The sequence below is a fragment of the Dipodomys ordii genome, unplaced genomic scaffold, assembly GCF_000151885.1.
Source record: "Dipodomys ordii isolate 6190 unplaced genomic scaffold, Dord_2.0 Scaffold1, whole genome shotgun sequence".
NCBI classification, from domain to species: domain Eukaryota; kingdom Metazoa; phylum Chordata; class Mammalia; order Rodentia; family Heteromyidae; genus Dipodomys; species Dipodomys ordii.
This window is the reverse complement of record NW_012267217.1, coordinates 42,012,261-42,036,847: the sequence shown is the minus strand read 5'-3', so window position 1 is coordinate 42,036,847 and position 24,587 is coordinate 42,012,261. Positions and strand designations below refer to the sequence as shown.

Sequence of the window (24,587 nt, the reverse complement as noted above, 5' to 3'; positions counted from 1 at the left end):
CCAGGCTAGCTTTGAACTGAGGTCTTCAGATCTCAGCCTTCTGAGTAGCAAGGATTACAGGTGTGTGCCAACGCCCAGCTTTCTGTACTCTTACTGACTTCTTTATTAGTCTTTTTGTTCTTCTATTGAAAAAAGAATATATCAGGAATGAGGAAATAATCCATCATCTTAACTTCAGTACTTTTCTGTTGCCCACCCAAGTTTCTCATGTGTTAAAAGCTCAAGTCCTAGAAAAAGGTACATGACGACACCATGTTTATAGCCAATGCTTGCTTAAAGAAAAGAAAAAGAGAAAAGATGCACACCCAGACTATATTGTTTAAAATGTGACTCAGCAACAACATAAAGATCTTCTTAAGAATCTCATGATAACACACTTCATTCATCCTCTCCTCTTTTTTTCTATATAGTTCTTTTTCTCCACAGCTTCTCTTCAGAACTAACTCACATCCTGGCACACAATTGCAACATGCACACAAAACAGCAAACACAAGACAATTAGGATAAAAAGACAATGTTGCAGAGCAAGAAAGAAACCAGGAAGAAGTAGAAACTGAAAGATACTTCAAAATATGAAACATCAAGAATTCCTAATTAAGCCCAGGTTGGAAGATCATTCTTACTGTATTTCCCTAAAGATTAACTGAGTACACATTGATCTTTCCTAATGAATGAGATTATTTCTGTCCCATGGCTAATTTACAATGGAAAAGAAAAACAATACCAATTCAAAAACAAACAAATGAACAAAAACCCACACTAACAATGTAAATGCTTATTGTGAATGGTATTTTAGCATCAGCCTCCCATATCTTGCCTGACCAAACCTGATTTCTGTCTGTTTCCCTTTTTGTTAGTTGAAAAGATTGATTTTTATGGCCTGACCAAGAGAAGGCTCCTGCTATCCTGACTAGGAGAGGGACAGGTAAGGTGGATCGTGATGTCCTCTTTCCTCTCAAATGAGTAAAGACAGTGAGGCATGCTGAGGTCCTGGAGCCTCATAGCCTGACAGAAGTGACCTCTTGGCCCTGGGTGCATCTGGCTACCAACCTGCAGTTGCACATGAAGTATACCAGTGTTATGAAAATTGCTCCTTCTCACTTCCAAGTTGGCTCTTGACCCCTATGTTCTTTCGTTTCTTCATTCCAAAGCTCTCAACAATCCATGCAACTCACCCCTTGTTTCTGTCCAATTCCCAAGGCAATCCATTGGGAATTCTTACCTTCAAGACACTAAGCCCTGGGTTTATTTTGGCTAAATATGCACTGGGCTTAGATGAGATTTTATTTATGTATTTAATACAAGTGGACATGACTAGACCGTGTGGCCCTGTGGAAACATATGGCTTTAAGGAAATCATATGTGCCTGGTTTGTTTATTCTCTTACAGAAGCAAAGCCCTCAGCCACTGCACTTGTCAGTCACGACCAGACCCCGTGCTTGAACAGAACAGTATCTGCGCAAGTTGCTGATGTGCTCAAATCAGTCTTTCTGGGAGCTTCATCTCAACACCCCAGAGAGGCGGGGGAAACAACATAAGTTGGTCTACTTCCCTGGCAGCAGCATTACCTTGGGTCCTGAAGGTTAGGGCTTGAACTCAACTGTAATCCAAGCTGTTCAGTTTGGACGTCAGCCTTCCTTTGAATATTTTGGATGCATGTTCACGTAGCTCACTCACACCCAAGGTGCACAATACAGGTGCACAAATACTCTTATTGTGTTAAAATGTGAATAGGGCATGGTATGAAGTTGAGAGAGGTGAGGAAGGGTAAGAAAGAAGAATGTATATGTGTATATTTGTATGTATATATATCCGTATATATATACACACAAATATACATATATATCCATAGACACACCCACACACACACATACATACACACTATTTAGGCCTGTCATTTTCCTCTTTCTGACACATTCCCCTTTCATCCATTGTCTAAAGGTGACCTGGAATCTGGGAGTACATGTAGAGGCAAGCCAAGAAACCATTTCTTTCCAGCCAAGAGCTAGACGGGTTAATATGAGTAAAGATAGGAGTCTAGACATGGGATATAACATGGCAGTCCTTGTCTCTGAAATGCTATGTGATATGTGGTTAGGACCAGTCGGTACAAACAGAGTATAGTAGCCCTCAAGTTTTTGGCACCAGGCAGTCCAGAAAATTCCCCATTATTGGGGGAGGCTCGGGGTCTCCAGCATACTTTCACACTCAGGCCAGTTATGGGGAAGTACTTAGAATGGCTCCTAAGAGTTTAGCATTAGGAGACCATGGAAACTTAGCAGCACTAACTGGTTGCAAAGAGGACAAAAATGTAACAGTCACTTCCTGCATGAGAAGAGCACAAATGAGGGCAGGTGCTGGTGGCTCATGTCTGTAATCCTTGCTCCTCAGGAGGCTGAGATCAGAAGATCATGATTCCAAGATAGACCAGGCAGGAAATGATCTCCAATGAACCAGCAAGAAGCTAGAAATGGAAGTGTGGCTCAAGTGGTAGAGTGCCAGCTTTGAGAGAAACAGCTAAGGGGGGGTACATCCAGACTCTTGAAAAGCAAAGCACGAGTATAACCATCACCCAAGATTGGAGGTCTTTTTCCCCCCTTTTGGATGAGGGATGCTTCCTAAGTTCTTCTTTCTTTGCACTACTATTTACTTGCTTAGGGGAAAAATTGTCCTTTTCTGGTTTTCTATCCTGAATTTAAAGTGTTCTAACTTCAGTCACCAAATGTGCCTTCATCCTTCTACCAGGTGCCAGTTTCTGAATTCGGCAACTTCCTCCTTACAATTATCCTTCCTGTTTCTTTCCTTAACATTCATTCCTCACAAGGCTGCCTATCACTACATCTCTCTGAGAGTTAATTGAGACCACTGCCTGAGACCCTGGAGCTGGAAAGAAACCATCTTCAGGCTAAAATAAATCATTGCCACCTCATTTCACTTTTAATTTACTGTGGATTTTTTTTGGTTGAGTCTTCTCACAGCCTCTCCTGTCTCGCTGCTCCTGCATTTTCAGCCCCATTGCTCCCCGTTGGACAATGCAAGGCTGAAAGGTTTATCGGTAACCTATTTGTCTCTATTATAGGTTCCTAAACTTTAATTAAACAACAGTGAGGATCTCCACATCAGGGGTGTTGTTGGCGCCATCTAGTGGTGGAAAGGTATGGCATCTAGAAGCTTTGTCACCATTGGATATTCTCTGCCCACCTGATTCCCATCCTTTGGGAGAAGGAAAAGCATGCAAAATTCAATTTTTGTTTTTACCTTTAAAATCCTCACCTGCAAAAGCTGAGATGGGTTCTGAAAAAAAAATAGAAAAACAGAATTAGATAAAGGGAAGAAATTACTTCCATTAGATTACTTGATAACACACAATGGAAAGTGTTCTGTATCTCTGTGTGATCTAGATTGTGTGTAAATATATTTTCATTTCAGGCCTGGGTTGGTAGAAATGATTCTAACTATTGCTTTGGAATAAAAAGACCTTCATAGAGTAATGGATCCCCAAAGCACTGTAATTAGTCACTTACCACTGATTACTTTCTCAGAGCCAGGATTACTATTAGATGCCAGATTCTGAGAGTTGCCTGAGAGACTGGGGCTGTCCCAATTGCTTCTGACATCATCAGGCACACACACACACACACACACACACACACACACACACACACACACACACACACACACCAGGGACCAAGAGCCAAGATAAGCACTCAGTGACTGATGGTAGCTACGGGGTTGACTGGAAGCAGATCCTGTTCATTCTCAGGATTTCCCTCTATTTCTAGGGAAATCTATGGGTCTGATGGAAGGGGGCCAGAGTATCCCTGGGGAGATGTCATTGTAGAATAAAGCCCTGGGTGAAATGGGTGCATCTCAGGACAGTTATGGTGTCCTTCCGATATTGGTCATGGAGGTACATAGAATGTTTCAACCTACAACTTCAGGATCTTGGCCATTTGAGCTTTAAAGCAAAATGTAACATCTTATTTTATATGCCATAATTTGCCTTGCCATTCATTCATGTAAAATGATTGCCTGGGTAATTGGCTTATCATATAGAGCGTGTGTACTATTTTCATTCAGTACCCAGGCTTCTGTTAAGTCCATCAAACCCAGCATATAATTCTGACTGGCAGGTGCTCTTGTCTTCTGCCATTGTCTTTGCACACACACACACACACACACACACACGCACGCACACACCCCTAGAGTTTGATGATGGGGTTTTGGCATTCTGAATATTACTTAATGTATGTCTATTTCTGATTGGGAACATGGATTTAAGCCTTCACCTCCTCTCTCAACCCTCTCTTCCTGAACTTAGCTCAAGGTCTACCCACACTGGGGTAGACAGCCTGTGGCTTTCTCTTTTGTGCCCCAGTCGTAGTGGCTTATTTGAAAGAGCCACCAAGAGGCAGGTAGTCACTCACCCATGCAGTGCTCCAGCGGGACGTCAGTGCTTATCCGAATGTCATCAATGGCAATCTCACCCGAACGTCCTTTTCCTATCACTCCCTCAAACACAATCTAGAAGCCGGAAGAATAAGAGTCATGGTTAACTGAGCTTCCTGGTCCAAACAGCACAAACATTTTCAATTTTCTGATGTGTGTGTGTGTGTGTGTGTGTGTGATTGTACCTGCCACACATCTGTGGACCACATGGCTACAGCTCTTGAGATCTTAATTTAAAAAGAGTTAGTTCAAATTAAATGCATATTTGAGGGAATAAGAAAATATAACAAGGTGATGGATATTGTTGTCCAGTTACTAAGCTGTATTGATTAAAAAGACCACAATCAGGGTGTGTTTAAAGAGGGGAGGGAGACTGACATTTCCCTAGCTATTTGTGAGGTTCCATTCTCATAAATCTTTCAAATGCCCAAATCAGGTATTTTGAAAACTCAGGTCATGAGCAGGTGAGGGTAATATGAGAAATTCAGAACATAGGATTGGACGGTCTTGTGCAGCCCAGAGACTCCATTATTACAAGTAGGAGAGAAATGACTAGGTCTTCCACCTCAGTCTACTGAACAAACACCCAGTAAGCATTAGGCATAAGAATCGTAAGAAAACCTAGTAAGGCTGCTGCTCAGAGAAACCATCTAGTGTGTGAGACAACATCACAAAAACAGGTTCTTACAAGACATGCATCAAGGTTAATCAATGGAAACCCAGGTGGAGGAAGGGAGGATTTCAGGACACTGCATCCTCCTCACAAGAAAGCAGCTGCAGGCTGCCCACACAAGCCCCTCTGCTCTGTGGTCTTCAATCACTCCTCATGCTCTCCCTCCCCAGGTTCTCTCTGCAAATGAGCCCTTGTCCTCCGCAAGCTGAGCGAGCAGTTGGCTGTCTCACTAGCCATCTGTTGCTCCTCATCTGGGGAGGAGCAGGTTAATGCCTTGGCTGCCTCTCAGTCACCTCGTCCAGTTTGACTATTCCAACCTAAGATACAGCTCCAGCTGCACGTGACCATCTGGGCCTCAGTCTCCTGCTCCATGGGACAGAGATAATAGAACTCAATTCCTGGAGCTGTTGAGAGAGAAGCCACTTAACACTCTCAGGCTGCTGGCTAGTGTAACTGCATCTGTACCCTTTCCGGGGTTCTTATTTCCCTGGGACAGGTCTGAGAGGGTGTACCCATTTCTTCCTCCATTCTGAGGGGAATCCATAGATTCCCCTGCCCCCAGTGTGTGGAGGGTTTGTTTGTATTTATTTCCCTGGCTTCTCTGTCTCTTTGTCAGCCTAACTGATAGCAATCTAAAATAAAATGGAGAGAAGAAACATTTGTTGGAGAAGATTTCAGCAATATAAAAGGCAATAGGAGGAACAAAGAACCAAGTCTGGGTGTAGAGATAGGCACATTCTGAATAACAAATAAGAGTGTCATTTAGTTGCCATGGTGACAGGAGGAACACAATGAAAACAGCAGAGCTTATCCACATCCCCTAATGATGAATGGGCATGGCCCTTTGAAATACTGCAATACAGGATCACAGTGAGTCCCCTGGATCTCCCCACCCACTCGCCTTCACCACCCTACCTGATACTCCAAGTCGTAGCTGGGCAGGATGATGCGCCCATGCTTCCACTCGCCGTCCTGGTCCTCTCGGATAACCCAGAGGAGCTTGCTCTCCTGGGTGGCTTCCCGCACCACCTGCAGCGCCACCCCATGGCCACCTGTGGCTTGGTACTGGAACTCCATGCACACGGGGCTCCGCGGCAGGTGCACAGGTGGGCTGATGAGCCTCCCATACTGGCCCTCTCGTCGGCCATCACTCTGCAGTCTCAAGAAGTTCTTCTCATCTAGGGGAGACAAACCCAAGCACAAGCTTTTGGTAAATGCTTGGGAAAGACACCAGCGTGCAGTTGGGGCCCCTCCAAATTGGGAAATTGGAAAATTGGGAATGGAATTGGGGTTTATTATCTTTTTAAATTTATTCATGTCAGTGTTCTCCAGGCCATGTCCCTTTCTGAAGATAGATCCTTCCCATCCCTGAGTCAAGTGTATGTTCTTCTGAAGCCCTTTATGCAGTCTCTTAAATCACACTAGTTCATCCTTCTATAGCTCCACATCATTTGTTTTGTAGCTGTTACATATAAAGCACCTGGGAAGGTCAGCCTGAAGACTTTGCTGGTTGTACATGGGTTTGCCCTGTCTCCTCAGCCTCTAAGAAACCAGACCCCTGTCTATTCATCATTGGCTTCTCACCACGGGCTAATACAGTCTAATGAATGAATTACCAAGGAATGGTTTACAGGGAGTGCAGTGGCTGTTGGATTGGCGAGTAAGTGTAGCCAGGTGGTGTATGCTTTGAGCTTCTCTTGTCTTGGTTGGGCAATGTCCAAATGCAAGACATTTAAAACCTTCTGTCTCTGCCAGAGCTGTTGGATGATGCCTGGGCTCCAGTGACTGCGACTCAGGCAGAACAGGAGATCGTGGCCAAACAGGGTGATTCAGGGATCTAATATTCCATTCCCTTCCTTATGCCTGCACTTGGACTTTCTTAAGCAATCAGGCACATACCCCTCCAGTGATAAAGATCCAGTCATGATTGTTAACAAAGGCTATGTTTAGCAGAAAACCTACAAGTTCTCTGAAACTAAGGGTTCACCAGTCCAAATGCCTCAAGAAGAGGCCTTTTAGCAAAGTGGTTTCAAATCTTTTAGGAACTTGGGTGGAAGATTGAGTTCTGGATATAGTTGGCAGGCTCTATGCCTTGCAGACACAGAGGTGGATAGAACATCTCCAACCGCAGCTAGTTGAGCAGCACTTGAGAGATATGTGTGCAGACAGCAAGGTGCATCTGAGGAGGAACATCATAGCTTGCTGTGGGCCTTCAAACATAGGGGTATGTTGTGCAAGAAGGCATGGTTCCACTACATACCCAGCATGGAGTGTGAGCTTGTGTTAATATGATGCCATGATGGTTTGAGCTATCTATGCACAGAACTTTCTCAACAGTGTCTGTGCACATCCTGAGCTTTTTGGGGGAGCATAAGCTAGGGCTCTTGATGGAGAGATAGAATCAACACCCATCTTCTGGGATTACTGGTTTTCTGTGGTTAATCCTGTCGATGTCATCTTTCTAAGCTGGTGATAAAACTCCCATTTGTGGCCCAGCAAAACAACTCCTCCTTCCTCAGTCCCTCAGCCTCTTTGCCCACCTCTCTAGCTCACCTCAGCCCCTTTGTATACTAGAATTATAGCTTGAAACTACCCCCCCTGGATCAAATTAGATGGGTTTAGGATACATATGCTTAATTTCAGATTGTGATTTCTGCACCACCTACAGTCACATCTGCCTACACACTCTACAACATCGGAACTCTGTAGGCCTAAGTCAGCCCAGACAATGAAAAAGCAGCTATCTGTCTCCAAAGAGAATTTGTAATGATGGGTGTTGCTGAGGGTGGAGAGATGGATACCATAATCAAGCAATGATCTTCTAAACCTATGCTTCCTCCATCAGATACTATCACTAACCACTACTAATGATAATAATTACAGCTCAGATTTGCATAATACTTTACAGGTTACAAAGCACATTGGCATGCACTATTTCATTTCCTTCTAAGACTTACTAAGCTTGCTCAGAAAAGTTAAAGTGACATGGTCAAAGTAGTCCCCTACCTACTTTGCTTTAATGGTAAAGCCCAGACTTGACTGAAGGCTTTAAAAAAAAAAAAAAAACACCTTTTTTTTTTTCAGTTTTATTTCAGCTGCCTATAGGTGCCTCACTCCAAAACCTTGCAATCGGTCACACTCTGTTTGAGGCAAACTAGATTCCCCATTGGACCTGTTGCTGCCTTTTCTCCTGTTACCCGTAATTCCTCACGCCGTCATTCATATCTCCACCTCTCCCATCTTTACTGCCAGTTCTTCTCCTAGCCATTCTGGCATATACAACATCAACCCCACCTTCTCTCATCAACTCTAGCATCAACTGTACCCTTTAAATTTTTACTTTTTTTTTAACAAAGGACTTGGGGCCACCCCGTTCTTTGGCTTACAGCATGGTCTGGCCCTGCAATGTATTTCACGTATATTTTCTTTGTCACTTCAAAGTGCAAGGTACTGGTCTTGTGTCTATAAGGCTTAACATTGCTTTGTCCTCCTTTTCCAAGACAATGCCATGTACATGGCACTACTCAATGTGATTTTCTTCCCATGAATGAATGAATGAAGGATGGATAAAGAGTGTGATGAGACTCTACATTAGAAATGAAGACAGAGCCTTTGTAAACTTCTCAACATTCAAATAATCCCTATCCAATCCCCTCCATTCTCCAGAGCCAACTGCCCCTTTCAAAGGTGACATCAGCTGACGGTAACAAGGTGACCTATGAAGTACCCAGCTGACCAGCATACCAGACAGAAACTACCAAATGTTCCTATACTCTGGGTAACTTCTAAGTCCTTGCCATTTCCATCTCATCTATAAAAGAAACCAGATTTCAGACACTTATTATTCAGCCTTCTTCCTTCACAGTTTCACAAATAAGACCCACTTGCTGCTTGAAAATTGCTTGGCAGAAATACTGTCACTTGTGTAAATTTGCATTCATAAACGGCAGGGGAATCACAGTATAATAGTTAGAAGTGGCTAAGTAACATATGCTGGAGGGGGGGAGCAGGTTAACTGGATTTTATCTGGGGGAACTCTATTCACCTGTTCTGTCACTAACATATCAGGCACATAACTAGGCCAAGGGTTCTGGGGTAGGGTGGAGGGTGTTTAGTGGCCCTCTCCCTCTCTTTTCATTTCTTCTCTTCTCCCCACACCGCACCACCACAGTAGGACAATAATCACTATGCATGATTTAAAGGGTTGTGGCAAGACCAGGGAGTTAATGCTAGTGGCGTGCTAAGCGCCAGCAGCTGAAGGATCATAATTCAGTGCTGACATCTGAGCTAATCCACTAGTTTGCAGAATCTCCAGACAAGCAGGCCTCTGGATTTCACTTAGTTAAATCATTTGTGCCCCACTTGTCTGTTAAGTGCTATGAGCTCCAGGGAAGAAAGATGATATGTAAATTTAAGGAATTAGCAGTCGACATCCGTCACAGGGACACTGAGCTGCAAAATGTCCCTGCCTGTCACTGAAAGAGGTCTGATTAGAACCAGGGACATCATGAAAGAATGACTTAGGCCAGAAAAAGTGCAAGGAAAGGGGGAGGGGACCAGGAGGAAGAGAACGAACAGGCTGCTCATCTACATGACCAGTGTGGAGCTGGAGGCTCCATTTACCCTATCTTTTGTAATCTTCCCATGCAATAGTTTTACTTTTTTTTAGGAAAAAAGGAAACTAGAGCTCAGAGAACTGAGGTCACCTGTTCAACACCACTGCTGGAGAGGGATGGAAATAGCACTTGAATTTTGATGGGACTCTGGAAACTTACCTGGTATGGAATCTTAGCCTAGGGTTTACTAACTTTGTAAAGCCATTAGCTTTCCATCTGTAAAATGGATATAACAACAGTATGACTGAATAGGGCATGGGGAGGAGTGGGTAAAATGAACTATGTAAAGTCGTTTTGCCCAGGAATGGCGACACAGTGAAAACTCAAGAAAATGTATTGTTGTCACTCTACACACTGCCTCCCACGCTCGCCTTTGTTTTATTGGGAGAGAAAAATATAGACAGACTAACAATAACCTTGAAACTCTCATCCAAGACTCAAAGTATGGTTTGGCCTGAGGATGGTAACACAGTGTTCTCTGGAATAAGGCAGTTCCCCACAGCTGCCCTAATGCCAGAAAACAACTTCGTGCATCCTGCACTGCTCACCATGTGTTTTGTGTCAATGTACAAAAGATGACATGGTCCTCCATCAAGAGTGGGGCTTCAAGCTGGGCACCACTGTCTCAGACCTGTAATCTTAGCTACTCAAGAGGGTGAGATGTGAAGATCAAGGTTCAAAGCCAGCCCAGACAGAAAAGTCCATAAGACTCTTAAATTAATTGGCAGAAAACCAGAAGAGGAAGTGTGGCTCAAACGGTTGAGGGCAGTCTTGAGGAAAAAGCCAAGTAAAAGCCCAAAGCTCTGAGTTGAAGCTGAGTACTGGCAGGAGAAAAAGAAAAAAGAGAGAGAGAGAAAGAGAAAGAGAGAGAGAAAGAGAAAGTGAGAAAGAAAGTAAAAAGGAGAAGGAAAGTAAAAGAAAAAAGAAAGAAAGAGAGAAAGGAAGAGAGAAAAAGACAGAGAGACAGAGAGAAAGAGAGAAAGAACAAAAGAGAGAGAGAAAGAGAGACAGGAGGAGAGAAAAAGACAGAGACAGAAAGAAAAAAGAAAGAGAAAGAGAAAGAAAGAGAGAAAGTAAAAAAGGAGAAAGTAAAAGGAAGGAAGAAAGAAAGAGATTGAGAGAAAGAAAGGAAGAGAGAAAAAGAAAGATGAAGGAAGGAAGGAAGGAAGGAAGGAAAGAAGGAAAGAAGGAAGGAAGAGGCGGTCATCTGGGACAGGGAAACCCTGCTTACCCCCCACCCCGCAAAGAAGCATGCCAAAACATCTCTAAGAACATTATCCAACTTTCCATCCTTCACTTTAAGTTCTCTAGAGAAGGAGCCTCCACAGGCTACATCAGCAATGAGTTGTGTAGGTCACAACCCGAACTGTCAAGAACTTCTTCAATCCAGGTTTAAGCCGTCCTGCTGTCATTTGGACACATTTCTTCTTTCTCTCCCTGATGGAATGTGGCCAGTTTCCATCTGCTAACTTAGAAACATTTTTACTCATAAAGAATTGAGACATCTAGTCTGCGCTTTCCCAGGAAACAAAGCCTCCTCGTTCCTTTAAATGCCCCCTTTCCGAGGTTTTGGCTACAGGGCTGGATCTCCATTGACCCCTCTTTGAGTATCTATGACACTCGTACATAGATACTGAGATTAAACACATGTTGCAAGTGCAGTTTGTCCTGGAATATCCCAACTTATGGCACATCACTGCCAAATAGCAAAGAAGCTCTGAGCATACTGTGGATGTTGATTATCTGACAGTGAAAAGGGTTAGCATGTCATGCGGGAGGCAGGGACTACTTTATTGATTTCCTTGGACTTTAGAGGGAAAGCACTTTGGATTGTCAACTGACTAAAAGCCAACTCTGCCTGCTAGGAGCCACCTTCTTGTTCTTGTAGCCGATGGCTGTGAGGTCAGCAATGGATAGTTTCCAATGAAAAGACAATGGAAAGGAAATACATCAAGCTGCTGGAATAAAATGAAGAAATAATGTTCCTGAGATATAATCCCTCCTGGACCTGACATATTTGGGAGGCATTTTGCTTCGGTCCTTGACTCAAAACATCTGTTGTTGCCAACAACGCACAGAAAACAACCACACAGGAAGGAACAACAGGGGTTCAAGAGGGCAGAGAGGAAACGCAGAGGACAGCGTGGCTTGGGCCGTTCAACCCGCTGCTGTCTCTACAGAGGGCCTCTTGATATTTCACCTGGCGATTTATGGTCCCATCTGGCTTCAGCGGCTTAAGGGTCCAATGAGCACGTGAGTGCTGTTGGGCCCAATTGAATTGCAACGGATTCAATTGTGTCTACACCTCACCAAACCCTGAAATAAATCACCAGCTCCATCCTTTTGGCTATCACAAAGCCAAACACGCCATCTGTCCAACAAATACATCTCCTGGCTAGCATGTTGCCCTCCTACTAGAACAACCATCTGAAAGAATATTTAGGGCAGCAGGAGATGTAGTCTCTTAGTATAGGTCATACTTAAACCATGAGTCAGACCCTCAACTGGCCTCCAAGGTCAGTCTGCCTGTGCTAAGGTCCTCAAATCAACAACCAGTGAAGGAAAACATGGGTTTGGGATGAATTCAGCAGGATGTTTTCAAGGTTTACAATAGAACATTCTGCAGACACAATAAGGTTTTCAAGCCTGGTCTTTGTATGGGTCTATCTAGAGCTGGTGTTTGGTATGTCAGCTTTCATAAAAAAGTTCTGCCATGGAGACAGTCTTGTTGGCATTGGTTCTCTCTGTTGTCAATCCACACTCTGCTGGGGAACACAGCCAATCAGACTTCTAGAGAAACAGGCAACAGCTTCTTTATACTGTTGAATTTACTATAAAGCCAGCGATACTTTCCTCCCTCCCTTAAATAAGGGTCTCCACTCTATCCCTTCCTAGTTGACATTCCTTCAACATTGGCTTTCTTTTTTAGCCAAGCTGTTCTTGGTCTCTCGTTATCTATCATGGTTGACCTCCTGAGATGTTTCTACCCTTACATTTTCAGTGGTAGTGTCCCAGCCAAACCACAGTAACATCTCTCTAAAGGTAATTCAATCTAATGTCAGTCCAGCTTCTACATTGTTCCTACTTGGTCTTCTGAGCTTAGAGTTTTGTTATTTTTTTAATACAGTTTACTATTAGCTCATGGTAAAAAATCAAGCCAAATCATAAGTAAGTTCATTGATCAGTTATTTCCTTGGACTTTGCCAATAACATCCACCAACCATTGACATTTAATCTGCTTCTATGCATAGACATAGAGAACCACAGCTCTGACCTTCCACTCTAATGTCCTTTATCTTTAACCCAATCTGCATCAAAACAGCCCCACTGAGGAGTTCAAAAGTCTACAACTTAAATTTGAAGGAATAGCTGACATTTGTTAAATCTGAATGCTAAGGTTCTTGACTTACTCCGCCTGAATTAATTTTTAAACCCAGGGTGAAAGAACCATTCTATTAATTCTTTATATAAATGGAGTAAAGATCCTTTCATGATAGTATTCTACCCCAAGTGGCTTTGCTTGTTTTCCTTAGATCACTTCTATGATTTGAAATTATGGACATGAAGTAACACTGTGATCTAACTTGATAAGGTTAACCAAAGGGCTGATATACATATTTAGGAACATCATATACCTGAGGATTATCAAACTCACCTGGCGCAGCACTATTTAACTCTAGGTATGTCTCATTCTTAACAATAATGACATTGATGACAGCAATAATCACTATTATTATTATTATATTACTTAGTGTTTTTTCAAGGTTTTCTTTTTTAAAAATTTTTTCTGTACTGGTCCCAGGGCTTGAACTCAGGGCCTGTGTGCTGTCCCTGAGATTTTGTGCTCAAGGCTAGTGCCAAAGCTCTGCTTCTAGCTGTTTTGGAGATAAGAGTCTCATGGACTTTCCTGTCAGGGCTGACTTTGAATTGTGATCCTCAGATCTCAGCCTCCTGAGTAGCTAAGATTACAAGTGTGAGTGACTGGTATTCTTTTTGACTGACTAGAAATATATCTAACACCAGTGTATTACCTACTTATGATAGTTACTTTATGATAGTTGCTTAGTGAGGTAGAATGATACATAAGGCTAACAATACCAATACTTCTGCAAGGGTTCATCCCCTAATTACTGAATCTTGGTTTACATCAAGCCAAGGAATGAATGTATCAGTAAAGGGACTCAAGGTTGCTTTCATGTTAATGTACAAATACCCTATAGTGGTACTATCCAATTCTGTGCTATGAGACATATTCTCTGTCTGCAATGACCAATACAATGTGACTACTGCATCCATAAAATGTGGCTGGTGCAACAGCAGAACTGAAGCATTAGCTGTATTAATTTTAATTAATGAAAATTAAATTTTAAGTAGCTGCATGTGGCTTGGACTCTGAGATGAAACACTGCAGCGCTGGATGCCTGGGCCAAGCCAATCATCTTGTTCCTTAAAGATGTGACTCTGATTTTCCTCAAAACCATTTATGATCAAAGCAGCTGAGCTAGTAGGTAGGAAATATGCCAGCTCTACTAAGGGCAACACTTTTTTTTGTCATTGTAGCTACAGGAAAAGGTCTTCTTGGAGAACAGGGGCAGGCTGCTCTGTCACCACCAAGGGTCAGTGGATTTGGAACCCATTCCCCGGGGGTTGGTATGAACCACACTCAGGCAGCTCAGCCACAAGCAAATGGCTAAAAAAAGAAATTCCAAGTGACTTGAAAGACTATCTTGAAAAACAAAAACAGTGGAATAAAAACCAGTGGGTGTCTTGTCAGCCTCAAGCAACTATTACCACTAGCCAAAAGAACAGAACTAATTGCTGACTTAAAAGGAGAAGGAAAAGCGGGTGGGAAGGAGGGGGGAAGAAAACATGAGAAAACAGCTAAATCAGAAAATATCTAAGGAATGTTAGTAGTTTCCATAGACACTTCTCATCGAATGGCCTGTGCATGAGATTTCAACATGGCTATTTCCTCTCTTCTTTCTACCCTTCCTTTCATCCCTCATTCCCTTTCCCTAGATGGAGACATCTCCTCTCTGAAATTTAATTACTTCTGTTTACCTATCCAATAAAGGGATAAAGCCCTTGGCACACTTCTCTCCAAGAGGAGAATGGTCTCCTTTTTGTGGCTTAGCAAAGTATGGGTGACACGGTGGCTTTCAGGTTTGACTCCATGGCGCCAGCCACTCTGAACCCATTAGCATTTGCCCTGCCCCTAACCATGCACAGCTGTGTCCTTTCTCCCAACTGCTCCCCTCAGGGCCCCCGTTCTTTTTTTCTTTTCTTTCTTTTTTTTTTTTAAAGAAGAAAGGACCACCCTGGACAAAAAAGAAAGAAAGAAAGAAAGAAAAAAGTGTTCTCTCTCCTGTTAACGGGCTGCTTTTGAGTTTTATGAGCAGAAAGGAAATGGAAAATAGAGAAAATCAGTTTGGAAATCATCAGAGGCGGGGAGAGGGAAGAGCTCTGAGAACAATATTATGATTTGGTGTCCCAGAGGCAGGTTACAAGTGCCACTTTTCCAAACTTCAGGGACTCCTATGGAAGAAGAAAATAATTGTTTTCCTTCTCAATATCTTAAGGGCGGAAGGACATTACATCTAGCAGTTCCTTATGGCCTTAATTTTCTCTGTCCTGATCCATTCAGCCAAAGGTTGGAATTGTGCCTGCTTTGTGGAGCCAGCTCTGAGAAGCCCGCCCAAACCACAAATGAATCAACTACAATAAGGACAAAGACTAGAATTCCCAACCAGTAGCAAGGGTCAACAAATGGGGCATTCAGGTGAGGGCTGTGATTGGACCAGGATGGGGTGGAAGGAGGGAAAAGACAACAGCAGAACAGGCCAGGGCCAAAGGGAGGTGACTGAAGCTCATCCAGAAGGACTACTTTCAAAGTAGTGGCCTTGAAGTCTGGGCATGGCTGACCTCAGACATTCTTGGAGAAAATCTGCTTAGAAGAGTGTAAGGGAGAGGGCCAGAGCTATCTGAAAATGGACACTCAATAAGATCTGATGCTATGGAGACCATGTATGCAACAGCCTATGGTTCAGAATGGCTGTGCCAAGCTGCACCTTTATCACACACCTCACAAGATTACATGGACAATAGCCTTGCACAGACGCCTTCCTCCACAGACGTGCGGTATATGTATATACAGGCACTAACTACACCCCACTAACCTGCCCAACGTCAGATAAAGGATGGGGGTTGGGGAAAACTACCAATTAATTGGGAAGGAAGTCTCAAAGGAGAGAAAATGAAATGAAAAAATCCAGGCTGGGTTATAAAAATAAGTATTTTTTTCCAATGTGCAAGAGGCTCATTATATTAATTAAACATTATTGCAGTGAGTGAGAAGGGGAGGCGATTAAGGCTGGGACTGGGGTAAGTGTTTTCTCCTATGCCTGAGGCAGTGGCAGTCCTCAGATACTAATCTCTCCTAGTGGCCTCTCAAATGCTGAAGAGATAAACACTTGAAATGTGAAAGTGTTTTTCTTCAGAGCAGACACTGTGACCCTTTGGGAGAGCCAAGTGTGGGCTATGGCAGGAGGCCATGGCAGGAGGTGGACTACAAGTGTTCTTCTAGTGCCAGCCCCATCGACATCCCCTGGGAACAGGGGACACCACTGGCCCCTTGGGGTGATCTACAGTGGAGTAGCTCTGAGGAAGTCAATAGAGATGACCCCCACCACATTAATATTTTAGCCCTTCTCCATCGTATGCTGACAACATTTGGTCTATTAAATTCCCACAATTAACCCCTTTCCCCTCAAATGTTTATGGGGGTGTCTAAGGGTTAGGCTGAAGGCACAGGAAAATGGAAAGCTAAGGAATGGCATGTTGGACCAATGCATACCTGCTTTGTGAGCTCTGCTTGTTACATTTTCTGGAATTTTGCAAGTTTGTTAAATATAACCATTACCAAAAGTTAAATTATGGGAAAGGAAACAAATACTCCCAATCCCAACACAAGCAAATTCTTTTAATACATTTCACTAGTATCTTGGCTGTAGAGGTTATTTAGATCTGTTGTATCTATACAATGGAAAAACTTGTTTCTCTTAACTCTACCTCCAATCATGTGTTTGGTGGCTCAACCTGAAATGTGTCACGTGTTTACACTACTGAAAGTGGCATATGTTTGGGTGTTTTTTTTTTTTTTTTTGTCCCCAGTCCTTGGAAATATTCCATTACTCATTTACCAGAAGGCTACTGTTAAAGCATGTGACAGTGGAGATGGTAAACAATTCTTATTTCTATGTTTAGAAGGTGTAAAGGCCAACCATCTCTATAAGCAGGGCTGGACTGTCTTCAGAGATCTGGTTCTCTGAAAACCAAAGGGTAGGCATAACAATAATTTAAGGACTGGCAGAAAGATTCTTTGAGACCAAGTGCCAGACAACTCTGCTAGGCACAGCATGGGTATCATGCCCAAGGGCATGACAACATTTCAATCACTTGATTTGATTGGCTCCGGGAACCAATCAGAAGTGTGTGTCAGAGTCAAGACCAATTGTTTTCTCAATGAGCCAATTTAGGAATAATCCTCCAAGACTGTGGCAGACAGGGACAAGGGGGCTCTGATGGACTCATCCCATCTCCTAGGACCTCAAATTGCTTCTTCTTTGTTTTATCTTGTCTCTCTCACACACACACTTCTCTCTTTCTCTCTCTCTTTCCTTCCTTCCTTTTCTTTCTTTCCCTCCCTCCCTTCTTTCCTCCCTCCCTTCTCTCTTTCTTTCTTTTTCCTCTCTCCCTCTCCCTCTCCCCCCCCTCCTTCCCTCCTAGATCCCAGGCTATGCTGTAATCACAGGAGGGGGCTGGAAACCACCAACCAGCTAGAATGTGGTGGTTTGTGGGCCCAGACCAAAGAATTTCTCTGCAGTGGAAGGTGACAAAGCTTCCAAAGCATTTGCAGCTGAAAACTGAGGAGCAGTCTAGCTTTTCATCTGACATCACTCCCTCAGCGGGCTTACCTGGGAATGTCCGGTCATTGGGGCTGGTGCTGCTGGTCCAGGTGCTTCTGAGCCACTTGGCATGATCATACATCCAACCACAGGGCTCCTCAGGGAAATCAAAGTTGCAATTGAATCCTGAAGGGAGCTGCAAATCCTTGTCTAAAAGGAGGAGAGAGAGAGAGAAAAAAAAAATAACCCGAAAGAAAGGCAAATGCAATGGGTCTACAGAATAGCAACAGTGGTGCTATTTAAATGGCTGGCAAGGCCTGAGTGGAGACTGCAAAAAGAAGTGGCTGCCTTGCTTATTCATTTAACTCATCTTGGCGATTGCTGGCTTTTGGGTCAGGCCTTGGTCTCATCCTTCCCAGGCATGAGAGCCAAGTCTGCCAGTGGTTTCCATAGTAAGCAATTATAAATGAGGCCACCAAATGGCTTCAGGCTCTAATCAGCTTCTTCTGTCTACCTCAGAGAGCCGACAAATGTGAAAATTGCTGTTCCCTAAATGCCAGAGAAGAATATCTCCCCAGTGCCTCAGTGGAAGGCTGGCTCCCAAAAAGGGATCATCTCATCTCCTGCCAGCCTGGCTCTCAGAAGTGATGGAGTAGCCCATTAGCATGAGGAGAGGCTGAAATGCCTGGGAGGTGCTGGCCAGTGAAATAAAAGTGACCTCAACCAGGAGGCCAGCTTGTTTACTCCTCTTCTCATCTCTTGGTGCTACACTTCTTATTTCAGAAGACATAGATAGAGTGGCACCTCTGGTTGGGCCATTTGACATGCTAGTAAAAGGAAGAGGCAAGACTAGAAGGCTACCAAGCCAAGTGCTCCCCAGGATGAAAAGCATATTTACATTGTGTTGAGAGTCCCTGAAGGCCAGGATCTCAGGGGAAGCAGAGAATGTTTTCCCCACAGAAACCAAACAAGTGACCATACAATGGTTCCTAATTATCTGCTTTAGAAGGTTACCTGCCTGAATCCAAAGACTGATCTAAGAGTTTCTTTGGGGTTCTCCATCCAGATCCAAAAATTTAGTATGAGCCAGTGCCGAATACGTGATTAAGTGGAGGTGATGTGTTGGTGGGAAGGAAGGAAATAGGAACTCAAATTTGGATATCTGCCTGCTGTGGCTTCGACGGAAAGCACTGGCGAATGCCGGTAGCAGGGAGGAAGTGGGGTCTTTGGCCTTCTCACTTCCCTTCCCAGGTTCCCAGAGAGGAATTTCCGAAAGGAAGGCTCAGAATGCAGGTGAGGACGTCTAAAGGGAACAGCAGACTGGTAGAAACAAATTGCTCACTGTGGACAGGAAGGGAGGGTTAGGCTGGTGTCTAGGTGGACAGGACACTGCTGACCTTAGCAGCAGGAGACAGATTGCCAGCAGACCCTGTTTGTCTCCTCCTTCCCAAGGGAGAATATTTAATGTTTGCCCACCCTTGGCCAACGTCAATTTGAGTGGAGCAGAAACACATGGAATCTATTATAGAAGCATCAACCTGTGGCTTGGAAAAGTCAGCCCTTAGCCCTAGCCATCCCTTCTCTCCACAATTTCTGAATGTCTATTTTTCCATTTGAAAATATAGAGTAATTCAATATACCATAATTCATCTCTAATGTTTACATGCATACTGTATCTCAGGAACCCAAGTCCACACAAAAAAAGATCTTTTACAAAATAAAAAGGGGTGGGGGGAAGGGAAGGAGGGCCTATCAAAGAAACCTCAAATCAAACAAACCACTAGAAATGGTTAAATTGTATTAAAAATAAACTCCTGAAATCTCACAGCAGAACCCTTAAATTTTCCTTTGGATTGCTGTTTAGATAGAACCCCTCCTTCTCTGTCCCTCACCCCAGCAAGTTAACTCTGTGAATTTAATACTGTATATATTAACTTCCTATGTGTTCCATTCTAGGCTCTCAAACTGTCTTAAACATGACCTAGAAGATTCTCCACATCTATTTCTCTTTATGAAACAAATACAAGTTCATGAAAATGTCAGGATTCTGTGTTCAACTAACCCTGACCAACAGTGTTCCCCACCCACACACTATACAAACGCGCATTCCCCAAAGCATATGCATTAAATTATCATGTTGCCGCCACACAACTTCAGCATTTATTTCTGGCTTTCCTCCCATTCTTCCTGGTAGCCATTTTTGGGAGCCATCCACTGCATCCATGCAGTTCCATACACACTTCAGATGGCTTCGTGTGCAGGTTTGACAGATCGCACTAAATCCCTACATTTTCAAGTCCCTTCCCCAGTCTTCCCTCCTTTTGTTTAATGAACAGTTAATAGTACTCAGTAATGAACAGTTAATAATAATCAGTAGTTTACTGTAAATGGAGGCTGTCAAACTTAAAATTCCATCCAAAAATGCCAGGTGTTCCAGAATTTGTGACTTATCAGGAACAGTCTAATAGTTAGTTGGTGGCCTAAATGATATGATTTAAAATGTGACTTACTTTTGGGCTCTGCCAATAACTGTTTTTAATCTAACTTGGATGTTGCTTAGAAGATAAAATGAGGACTACAGATTTTCCAAGTGAAGAAATTATCCAAAAATGAGGATCTCCTATGTTTTGAAGAGCTGGTGGAGAATGCCTCTTTCTATTTCTGCCTGTGTCCTCAACTTGCTCTCAGTCATAGAAGATATAATACATTGTCTTGAAGAATCATTTCTTTCACATTATTTTTTTTGTTGGTTGTGGGGCTTGAACTCTGGGGCTGGGCGCTGTCCCTCAGCTCTTCAGCTCAAGGTTAGTGCTCTACCACTTGAGTCACAGCACCACTGCTGGCTTTTTCTGCTTATGTGGTGCTGAGGAATTGAACCCAGGGCCTCATGCATGTGAGGCAAGCACTCTACCACTGAGCCATCGTCCCAGCCCCTTCTTTCACATTCTTAAATTAGGGATGCTGAGGGCTCCTACTCTGAGACTTCATCTCACCAAATGACCAGTCTGTTTGCACTTGTGGGGCTATACTGGTTGTTACAATATCTGAATGCTTCTAAATTGGTGGTAAAATAGCCACTGCCCCAACCTGTGAATATTTTTACCTCTCTCATGCCTTTTCTGAAATTCCCCTAGACTGGGGGACCCCAAATCCCTGACCAGCCCTGGCTGTGGCTGGTCCACAACCATATCATCTCAGATACAATACAACAGCCACCCCAATCCTTACCATCTTCAAAGCTGCAGTTCTCTCCACACTCTGTGGCTTCCTCGTCGATGGGATATGGGGTGGTGGTCTCTTCACTCTTTACTGTGGGTCCAAGTGTCTCTACTGTGGGCTTGGAGTCTATAAAAGGGAAACAAGAAGAAAGAATGCTGCAGCAGCCTGGCCACAACCCAGCAAGGGGAACATGCCCTAAATGAATTTTCCTCTCCCATGGTGGTCTTGTGAAAAGGAAAACAAAGATGCACACATGTGCCCAAGCCCTGAAGTCACCTCTGCTTATTGAGCATCAGCCAAGTTGAATGAGAACCTTGTAGTGCTGCAGAAGCAGCTATGATGGAGACATGGACACAAGCTCATGCTCTAGAGTTCACAACAGAGGCCCCCAGGCAGCATAAAAGCACTAGAGGTAATAATGGAGGTCAGCAATGCAGGGTTGAACCACATCCAGCTTTTCTGCTTAAGACAGGAGTGAAAGTAACACACACACATACATACACACACACACACACACACACACACACACATACATACATGGACACACACAAGGCTATGAAAACTAGTCTGAAAAATCTTCATGTTGAATGGATGAAGTGAACCCCCCTTAGGTATAAAAATGCACCTGTCTGCCCCTCCTCCCTTCATGCCTAGGGCAGACCTTCCTGCTCACTCCCATTTCATGCAGATATAGATTCTCTCTTTACGCCCTTACATCTCTTTACTCCCAACGGAACTTTTTGGAAACTGGGCTAACCCTACAAAGCAGTCTGACCTCAGGGCCTACCTACAGTAGGCGTAAGTGAAATCTAACTGTGGGAAGGGAGACCCCCAGCCATTTGTGAACATGTCTGCTCCAAATGGCATGGAGGAGAATACGGATTGAAAGGGACTCAGACCTGGTGAAAGTAATTTCAGGTCATGGTGCGGCAAATTCATTCAGGTGCTTGCTGTATCCAGACAGTGGGAAGCAGACAGGGGTCGGGTGGGGGGGTTGACACCAAGGGAGCTGGGAAGGAAGCAAGCAAGGCATGGTGAACAAGGTGGCAGCAGGGACTGTGCATGCCTGGCTGAAGGGAGGTACCATGACTGGCTCCAGCAGACTGACGCCTGGAGAGGAGGTGGCCCAGTCTGGCTAGCTCTTCTAAAATGCAACCCTCACCGAAGCAGCCACAAAAATCCCTGTGTAAATCTCCAGGCACATAGATGTTGGCAGCTTATCCCAGATGTGATAATAAGGAATGAGCCATAAAACCTGGTGAGGCCAAACCTGGCTGCAGGCCATCAGTTTTGATGGGGGTGGGGGGATGGGGGGGGGACTCTCTAGGTGATTCACTCATCCATTCATTTGCTTATGTCTTTGCTCAGGCCAGTCAGTCATCCAGTAACCATTCAAAGAATGAATGGGGCTATGAGTCAAGGGCTGGGTGGGGTGGGAAGGGTTCTGGAAACCGGTGTTCTCTTGGTGCTGTGGGGTGGTATCTGCATCCCAGAGCTGCTCTCCAGCAAGATGCCCTAAAGAAGTGAGTACATTGTTTCTCCCATTTCTATACATGCTCCTTGCTGCTATTGTATGTGATTAGGCGCCTTTGTCAGACACTCTTCAGGATACCATTTAATAAAGCCAGGAGCTGAAGGAAATTGCTAAATACACTGAATGGGTTTTTCACGGTTGACTTCCTACCTTTCTGCTATTAAATACTACACACATAACCTTTCATAGTTCTCTTTACCACGTCTGCCTCCTGTTCAATGTAAATAGCAAATAACCTCAATGCGTCCTAGTTTGTAAGTTCAAATTTGTCACTGTGTCATAAGTATCTCCAACTCAATTGTAAAGCAAACTACAGGCAGCAAAGCAAGAAGTAATCATCTGAAACACAAACAAACTAACTTACTGGCAAAATGGCCCTGTCAAATTATTTAGCTGCAGCAGCTCAACTCAGCCCTTTAGTTTTCTGCTGACTTTTTTTTTGAAGGAAGAATGAAAAAGTGAACTCAGGGTGAGTCACAGAAATAGATGGAAATTCAAAAAGGAAAAAAAAGTCACAGTCCCTGAAAGTTTTGGGGTACATCAGCTAGTTGGTCAGTGAAGATAAAGTTAAATCCAGGGACACTCAGGGCCGGCTGGGTGGCAGAGGGCAGTGTGTGTAGTTACACACTGAAAGTGAAAACAGCACTGGTCTCTGTGTCCACTGTTTGTACTGGACACTCCAAGGTAACTGCCCATCAAACAGCAGCCTTCCCACAAAATTCAAACCAGATGTCTGACTTCAAAGGAAAGGAGGCTGGGCAGAGGGTAGCACGCCTCCACTCTGATCTTCTGAGGGCCATGAGGACTTTGAAACGAGAAACCTGTTGCTAACTATCATTATCGGCAGTACAATTTGGGACAGGATGGGGTCAGAGTGGAGAGGGGACAGGGTGTATGTGGGGGAAAGAGGTCATTAGCAACTCCCCAGGCAGTCATAAAGCAGGGCCAGGCTGGGAGAGGCATATCACAGAGGGACAGAGAACCGAAGAGAGGTTTGAGTTGGTCCCTAGGTAGCTCAGTGACCAAAGGTAAAGTGGCTTCTTTCTCTCTCTGAGGCTCAGTGCTGGTCTATGAAGGAAGAGTTGATCTTGCTCTGTGGATTTGTTTTTGTTTTCAAACCTCACATCACACTCATCAATAGGTTGTGCAATGAATTTAATGGGTCAGGAGTAGCATTAAAAAAAATCTGAGCTGTAATATTTCAGAGTGTACTTATATTGTAAGGATGAACCCTTGTTTTGGGGCGCCTTTTCTTTCCATTACATTTACCAATCACAGGTTTGCGAGGTGCCAGGCAGTAATCTAAGCATTTCACGTTCATCATCCTAGGTGCAATGCTACTATCACCCCAATTTTCCAGTTCACAGACATAGTCACTTGCCCGAGGTTATGCGGACAGTGATGGCTGAGACAGGACTTGAATTTAGCGATCTGTATCTAGAATCCAAGCCCTTGACCACATGCTATATCCTCATGAACACTTGTATGGGTGTGTTTCTCAGTGAACGGAGTAGTGACAGAAATTTATTTTAAACTGGGGATAGTGGTCAAATACATTTGGAAGCCACTGGTCTGAAAACTTCTGTGTCCCCTATAATACTAATCCAAGTTTTAGGAGGCCAGTGTGTGTGGGAGAAGGGATTTCAGCCCCTGTGAGATGGCAGGTGACACATTTAGCAGGCAGCAGGGAACTTGGCATTGCCCTACATAAGGGGGAAAGAGTCCTCCTGCTAGAATGTATTCATTGGGAGGGTCTTCAATTCCAAGGAGAGAATGGCTAACTGGGGCCCTGTTCCCAGCCTATATGCCTCAATGGGGCTCCTCCGTGCACTACAGCCACATACAGGCAACATTTTTCTCCCTGGGAGCCAAAAGCACTTCTCCGACATGCCCTTATTAATCCTTCATGCCATCCTGCTGGGTGAGCTGGTGACAGGTACAGTGCAGACAGGCAAATGGGGGTACCTGGGGCCCTGGTGGGGAGGGGTAGCACAGCTCAGTCTACTGGCTGCTCCCTGGGTTGGGCTTGGAGCCCAGGGTGGCTCCTTGAAGCTCATTTTGGCAGCTAGTGACAGCTCTAAAGAGAGAGCAGGGCTGGTGCCCAGAGAAGAGGGTGAGGTCTGACTCAGAAGGGCAGGGCCCTCACTTGGAAAACAACGGGGATGGGGGGAAGGGGGGATGGGCTCCAGGCC

At 44.1% G+C, this 24,587-nt stretch overlaps 1 protein-coding gene across 2 annotated transcripts in view; it reads right to left on the bottom strand.

Annotated features, from left to right (window-relative positions):
• The window catches only part of Nrp2 (neuropilin 2), a 126,390-nt gene that overhangs the window by 34,464 nt on the left and 67,339 nt on the right, over positions 1-24,587 (bottom strand). For both annotated transcript variants that reach the window (XM_013010470.1, XM_013010478.1), the window contains exons 11-15: positions 20,871-20,987; positions 17,712-17,852; positions 6,038-6,300; positions 4,428-4,524; positions 3,274-3,294 (exon numbers count right to left, since the gene is read on the bottom strand). In XM_013010470.1, the coding sequence (XP_012865924.1) occupies positions 3,274-3,294; positions 4,428-4,524; positions 6,038-6,300; positions 17,712-17,852; positions 20,871-20,987 (639 nt within the window). The remainder of the gene's footprint in view (positions 1-3,273; positions 3,295-4,427; positions 4,525-6,037; positions 6,301-17,711; positions 17,853-20,870; positions 20,988-24,587) is intronic.